The sequence below is a fragment of the Ciona intestinalis genome, chromosome 1 (genome assembly GCF_000224145.3).
Source record: "Ciona intestinalis chromosome 1, KH, whole genome shotgun sequence".
In the NCBI taxonomy this organism is placed as follows: Eukaryota; Metazoa; Chordata; class Ascidiacea; order Phlebobranchia; family Cionidae; genus Ciona; species Ciona intestinalis.
This window is the reverse complement of record NC_020166.2, coordinates 8487604-8494798: the sequence shown is the minus strand read 5'-3', so window position 1 is coordinate 8494798 and position 7195 is coordinate 8487604. Positions and strand designations below refer to the sequence as shown.

The following is a 7195-nucleotide window of genomic DNA, read 5'->3' as shown; positions in this document are numbered from 1 at the left end:
TATTGGTGGTCATGTTGTGGGGGTTGATGGGCATGAGATGGATGATGACAGTGATATAGTTGTGGATGACGGGGCTAGTGATGAATGCAGAGTGGTAGATGACAAAGAGGTAAATGACGAAGAGGTAGATGACCAAGAGGTAAATGACGAAGAGGTATATGACGAAGAGATGGACAACCACGAAGTATATGACGAAGAGGTAAATGACGAAGAGGTATATGACGAAAAGGTACATGACGACGAAGTATATGACGAAGAGGTAGACGACCAAGAGGTTTATGACGAAGAGGTAGATGACGAAGAGGTGGATGATCTTGGAGAGGTAAATGACAGCGACAGTGACATAGTGGTGGATGGGGAAACCAGTAAATGACGAAAAATGTGAAAAACTTGTGGAGATTAACCAGGTGTGTGACACACTTAGAGTGGTGGATGGCCAATTACGTTATGAAAGTGAAACCAGTGAGGAACTTACAATAGAAGAAAAAGGGGATGCCGATCTCAGAGCAGTGAATGAAAAAGCAAATAAAAATGAGGTGAATGAAAGTTCTGATGAATGGAGTAAACAAGAAGACGAGAATTTGATGGAAGGAGTTGAAAAATATGGACTTGGATCATGGAATGATATACAAGATGCTTTCCCATTGCTTGCCCATAAGGAACCTGATGCCTGCTATAACAGATGGCAGGAGCTATGTAAGGTTTCAAACCATGAACTTTCACTGCAACAAGTTTCCACCAATGATCATGGCTCGCCTGTGTATCGATTAACTCGTAAAAGACACATTCGAAAAATATTTAGTGAGTGAATGTACTCTTGCCATTTTTTTTCCGCTATTGTTTACAAAAAGTAGTGTAAAATTTAGTATTTAGTATAGTTTTAAGTTTTGTTTCATTTAAAAACCACTAACTGTGAAGTGTTGCAAATGGTAATAACGTTGGCTGTCAAAAAGCTCCATCTAAATTAAAAGCAGCTTATTCAAATCCAGTGATAGCTACAACCTCAACTCCTAAACAATAGTACTAAAACCCCTATAATCTCAAACTATAAGACAAAATGGGGGATAAATATTATTTCAATATATTTCAATACCTAACCCACAACTTTTTTATGTTTGCTAGCTTTAAATTTCCCACTGCCAATTGTTTGCTGCCCAAAATTATGTTTTTTGTTCATAATCAAGTTCTCTCAGGTTTTTATTTCTTTACTTTCTATTCCAAAGGTTTCCCAATACTTAGTAATGGCGCAGGACTTTTTAGCTGATAATAATCTATGTGGGCAAACTATACTACGTTTAGTAAGCAGAGGTAACGCAGTAATTGCAGAACTTCTACGATTGTCGGATTTCATTCCCTCTGTGTTTAAACTGGAAAGCAAAGCTGAGCAACTTAAATACGGTGAGACAATATTTCTTTAACTTTAAAAACAAAACTGGAATATTAAATGCTTAAAGTAAAAGCTGTTTTAAAGTCAATTTCCTGACCTATAAGTAACAGAGGCTATGTTTTTTAAATGTTTAACAAATCTGGGCTGGCATTGTTAAAATGCAATGTTTTTTGGGCTCTGATGTGTGTATGCTATAGACAGTTATAAAAAAAGTAAAAGCTGTCCTAATGTGTAAAATGTGAGTGTTAAACCAAAATGTAAGCCTTGTAATAAAGTTGTGGCATGTTATGTGTTTTACCTATAGGGCAAAATTGTGTTGAAAATACATTCCTAATATCACATTATTACTTCACAATATTCTTTGTTACATCACAGGTTCTATTGTCTCTGACTTTAGTTACTTTCGTGGCATCGAATATTACGAAAACAAGATAGACCAAAGCACGCAGCTGCAAGATATAGACGAAGAGTTCCGTGAAAATAATCTCCCGATATTAACGAGGTTCTATCTGGCATTTGAAAGCATTCATAAATATGTGGTGGATTTGAATAGGTGAGAAGATTTCTGATATTTATGGAAAAGTTATACATCTTATTGTATAATAAACGGCATAAAACCTGGCATTTAGGCCAGAGTTGGTCTTCGCATGACCATTAGGGGCCAACAGACGATTGACTCAGCAATTCAGAAATAAAAAAAACAGTCTGTTACATATATTGCTTCTATATTTACAATGCGCACTTATTATTTAAATGCAGTATGTTTTAAGATTAGGAGGTAATCCATGGCAGTCTCGAAGCTGCTTTATTGTGGCTGGATCAGCTTTTACGATGTGCAGCTGCAAAACACGAATGGTTTTTCATATTTTATTCATAAAGTAAATGCTTTTATTCAGATTCTTGGAAGAATTAAATGAAGGGGTTTATATTCAACAGACGTTGGAATCTGTGCTGATCAACCAGGATGGTAAACAACTGATGGTGGGTTGAGATAAATATATTTTGCTGGAAATTAATATGTTTTGGTGGAAATTAATATATTTTGGCGGAAATTAATATATTTTGGTGGAAATTAATATATTTCACTGGAAATTAATATGTTTTGCTGGAAATTAATATATTTCGCTGGCGATTTTGCTTGCAACAAATATATTTTGCTTTAGTTTAATATATTTTGCTGAAGTGTTTGCGTTTGTGATTGTGGGGTTATGTTGGACTAATGCCGTAGCTCAATGATTTTGCACTTGCAGAGCAACCAAATTTCGTTCTTAAGATTTCCATCGTAAGATAATGCTCTATTTTACCCTTAATCACAACATTTGGCTTAATTTGGAAGTTTATTATCATACATCCATTGGCGTGGCTTATTGGTTTGGCATTTGCAGAGTAACCAAATAGTACTGGGTTTGATGCTCGATACTGGTACGCTTATGTGTCCTTGGGCACGACACTTGATTGCTCCAACTCAGTGGCCAATAATGGGTTGTACCACCCTGGGTGTCTGGGGTATAGGTCAACTATTTCGAAATCTCAGGCCCATAGCTCGCCACTCTGTAAAAAGTGAACCTCACACACATAGAAAAAATGGGTGTTGTTTTGTTTTCAATTTACCCCTAAATTCAAATGTTTCAATTTCTTAGTATAAAAGTAAGTTATTTTCATGTTCCTGAACCCCAGCAATAAAATAATGTTGTTATGTTTTCATTATAGTGTGAAGCGTTGTTCCTTTATGGGGTGATGCTCCTTACCATTGATATGAAGATTGAAGGATTAATAAGAGAGAGAATGTTGGTGTCTTATTATAGATACAGGTAATGGAGTAATATACCCAGGGGTTTAATATATATACTTGTTTTTACTTTACTGGGTTCAAGGCTTGACTCTATCATTGTGGGTGTATGCGCTTAAGCACTAAACGGTGCACCCAGACCCAGTTATTTCATATGGCTTGTCTAAATTTTCAGCCAAACTAAAAAATTGCATGTGACAACTTGTAAGCGGGCACGAGGTGTATGAAACAGAACAACGACTGTTGTTGCCCTACCATGCAAGGATAAATAAGTTACATACATGGTAACTTGTAAGCGGGCAAGACCCACATTATAAGAATAAGATTTTCTTGTATTAAGCAATTATGCTTGATATTATGAAGATAAATACTTCTTAATGGGGTAACACCTGATTCTACTTTACCGAGTTTAATGCTGGACGCTGCTCTCATTGTGACTTGTGGGTGTAGTATGCCCTTAAGCACTTAACAACAATTGCTCGTCCCCAGTGGTCATTTTTATGGGTTGTCCAAATTCTCACCATATAAAAAATCACCTATAAAAATTCTTATGTGACAACACCCGCAATAAAACGACTATCGTTGCCCGCCACGCGAAGATAAATAATGTCTTCCATTTATAGTAGGGTGGGGTAAGATGGGACACCTTTAGCACATAATATCAAAATATCCTGATCGTGTTTTAAACAATTAACAACGGTCAATCAGAGGCTATTTGAATAAGAGACTGACGATGCCCTTTAGCGAAATATATTTCTCTTTTACTACTAGTGGTTGGACTTGATTTTTGTTTGTTACGTTTTCGTAGCACCAGATCATTACTGCATTTCACTATACTAGAATCGTTCAACTCTATGAGCACCAGATCAGGGTCAGATTCGCGAAATTTATTACAAGTCTATCAGAGTCGTGAGGATATAGTTTCATAATTATTTGAAAGTTCCTTGTTTACTACTGAATGGGTCGAGAAAATCAAGTTAAAAGGTGTCCCATCTTCCCCCACACTACTGTATAAAATCAAATAACCTTAGATTTTTTTTGTAGATTAAGTTAATCAAATATACTTCGTAATATACAGTGGGGCAGCCAGAGGTGCGGGATCCGACAGCAACATCGATGATGTTTGCAAACTGTTAAGGTCTACTGGTTACTCCAACACCCTTGGTTCTAAGCGACCCCCGAACTACCCCGAGGCTTACTTTGCGAGGGTGAATGTGAACCCTGTATTTGTGAGCATGGTGCTTGGAAGGCTAAGGTCGGATGATGTGTATAGTCAGGTGTGTAGTGGTTTATTCATCCTTAAAATCCTACTTTGGTATTTTGGCAAATGTCATTTGTATTTAAGATTAGATTCCCACATATTGTGTTAGTTTACATTGCGACTCTGTATCCTTAGAAATACGCATTGGTCTGGTGATTTAAAAAACAATTCTGTAAGTTCTTTCTTAGGCTATTAAGACAAAAAAAAAACACAAATCCAATGTATGGCAGATTGCTGAGTACTATATGTTCCTTAATGCTACCAGAAATAACATTTAAAAATTATACCAATGTTTTTGCAATCTGGCAAGGCATAACAGGTCATTAGTGTGTCTCTTTGAAGAACAAAAAACGTCCCCGCAATAAATTATTGTTTTTCGCCAGAAAACCGATTTGCGATATTTGTGATTTTTACTTGAAAAACACAAAATCTATGTTTTTAGTATTATTTATACTTTCATTAGGGTGGATAACAGGAAAAAAGTTGCTGCAATAAAAAGAAGTGCCATTTTTAATATTATTCATCACTTTTTGCCCCACCCCAGGTGTCGGCATACCCCCTCCCAGAGCACCGAAGTACTGCCCTTGCCACCCAAGCCTCAATGTTGTATGTGTGTTTGTATTTTGATCCAGACATACTACACACACAACAAGCTAAAATGAGGGAAATCGTGGACAAATTCTTCCCTGATAATTGGGTAAGTGATGCAACAGTTATTTACATGATTTTGTAATAATAATCAAGTTTAGAAGTTTAATCTTTTTTTACACTTAATGTGTCATAATGTACACATTAAGCGAAGTTGTTCCTTGATAATTGGTCAGTGATATATATACGATTTATTAAATTTATTTTTTGCCGCGTATCTGCCATAATATAGTAAAGTTATGGTGAGGCACACCATGGAACCTGGGACTTAGGCCAGAGTTGTCTAAGCATAGTCACTTAACAGGAGGGTAAAGGCTGTTTTAGCTGTAAAACCAACATATTAAACATATAGTGTCACCCCTGTTTCAAAAGTTTATGGCTAATTGCAAAGAAATATGACTTAATTTAAATAACAACATCAAATAACATTGTCTGGTATTGAACGCTTATTATACACCAGGTGATCAGTGTATACATGGGTACCATAGTCAACCTTATAGAGGCATGGGAACCTTACAAAGCAGCCAAGGTTGCCCTGCAGAATACACTGGAAGTGGGAAACTGTAAGCAACATGTGAGTAGTTTATGTATTGATGCAACATGTTTATATTATATCCTTGACAAGGATCTAGGACCAGGGATTTTGGCCAGAGTTGCCCATTACCCTAACATTGTATATGTACATTCTATTCTATATGGGTGAGGTCCTACAGTAAGGCATGCAATGGGACCTGGGATTTAGACCAGAGTTGCCCATTACCCCAACATTGTATATGTACATTCTATTCTATATGGGCGAGGTCCTACAGTGAGGCACGCAATGGGACCTGGGATTTTGGCCAGAGTTGGTCCATTACCCCAACATTGTATATGCACACTCTATTCTATATGGGTGAGGTCCTACAGTGGGGCATGCCATGGTACCTGGATTTAGTACAGAGTTGGCCCATTGCCCCAACATTGTATATGCACACTGTATATGGGTGAGGTCCTACAGTGGGGCACGCCATGGGACCTGGGATTTTGGCCAGAGTTGGTCCATTACCCCAACACTCCACTTATGTACGTTGTTCCTATGAAGTAGTTTGGCTATGGTGCCAGACTACTGAACACATGGGGTAATATTACAACTAAATGGCTTTTCTTATAAAAATGGCAGACATTTCTTATGGCAAACAGCATTTTTATCAAAAGTCTGTTTTTTTTAACATGATGATGATACTGTGACTATGTTATTAATGGTTTCCTACTGTTGGTGCTACCAGGCATATTATAATGTCCCAATCAAATAGCTCTTCTGGTGTACATGGCATGGAGCAAATGAAATGTTGGTACAATAAACGTTTTCACCAAGAACAAGTGTAAAAGCTTGCTATAATGGCCTTCTTAGGAATTGTCATTTATAAGGTTTACTAATGGGTTGCTTACATATCTCCGTGGGGGTAATGGTTTCATTAATTTAATGTAACCACAAAGTAAAAGATCTAGTAATTGGTAACAGTTCAGTTTAACCATAGTAAACAAAAATGGCTTTAAACGAATGAAAGTTACTTGTTTATCCTCGCATGGCGGGGCAACGATAGTCGTTATAACACCGGTGTTTTGTTTAACACCCAACATTAGAGATGCTACTAAAGTGAAAACAATCTCTTTTTCACCCGATTTTAGTAAAATTGCACGACCTGACACACCATAATAGAGGTCCAAATAAAAAGAAATGTTTTCATTTCAACTTTCATTTTATCTCAAATCGTGAGGATACCGTTATATAATTCTTTAAATTCTCTTTATGTGCTACCAAATCGGGCGAGAAAATTGAATGAAAAGGTGTCCCATTTCCCCCCACTTTACTATACAATAGTATTATATAGGTGCTACTAAGTTGAAATCAATTTGTTTCATTTCCAATCCACCTCATGCTCATCGTCGGCGTGAAGCAACTTTCACAACTTTGGGTTTCCGTAACCGAACCACTCGTTCCTGCCCGTGTTCGTCAACGACCACCCTCGTGGACTTTGATCTTCCTTTATTCTTCTTTTGCTCCTCAATTTGGAGCTTCTTCTTGAGTGTATACAAGCTTCTCATCAGTGTTGCGAGATAAATAATGAAC

The 7195-nt window shown here is 37.1% G+C and overlaps 2 protein-coding genes across 11 annotated transcripts in view; both read left to right on the top strand.

The window, feature by feature from the left end:
* LOC100180534 (bifunctional lysine-specific demethylase and histidyl-hydroxylase NO66-like) lies at positions 1-1223 on the top strand. 9 transcript variants are annotated; one of them, XM_026836681.1, is made up of 3 exons: positions 1-154; positions 200-229; positions 260-1223. In XM_026836681.1, exons 1-3 carry the CDS (start codon positions 38-40, stop codon positions 371-373), a joined length of 261 nt encoding a protein of 86 aa, XP_026692482.1. In that variant the 5' UTR covers positions 1-37; the 3' UTR covers positions 374-1223. The 9 variants fall into 9 exon arrangements, with proteins under 9 accessions (XP_026692482.1, XP_002127089.3, XP_026692478.1 ...); XM_002127053.4 differs by lacking the exon at positions 200-229; XM_026836677.1 differs by having other exon boundaries at positions 200-1223.
* A 6-nt stretch (positions 1224-1229) lies between these two features.
* Positions 1230-7195, top strand: part of LOC100175056 (WASH complex subunit 5) — a 24536-nt gene continuing 18570 nt past the window's right edge. For both annotated transcript variants that reach the window (XM_026836569.1, XM_018816046.2), the window contains exons 1-7: positions 1230-1398; positions 1763-1940; positions 2284-2368; positions 3098-3198; positions 4255-4453; positions 4982-5134; positions 5546-5659. In XM_026836569.1, coding sequence (XP_026692370.1) covers positions 1242-1398; positions 1763-1940; positions 2284-2368; positions 3098-3198; positions 4255-4453; positions 4982-5134; positions 5546-5659 — 987 coding nt within the window. In that variant the 5' untranslated portion in view covers positions 1230-1241. The remainder of the gene's footprint in view (positions 1399-1762; positions 1941-2283; positions 2369-3097; positions 3199-4254; positions 4454-4981; positions 5135-5545; positions 5660-7195) is intronic.

Excerpts from the sequence above, each read along its gene's own strand:
- LOC100180534 (XM_018816062.2), top strand. The coding sequence starts at position 354 with ATGGGGAAACCAGTAAATGACGAAAAATGTGAAAAACTTGTGGAGATT.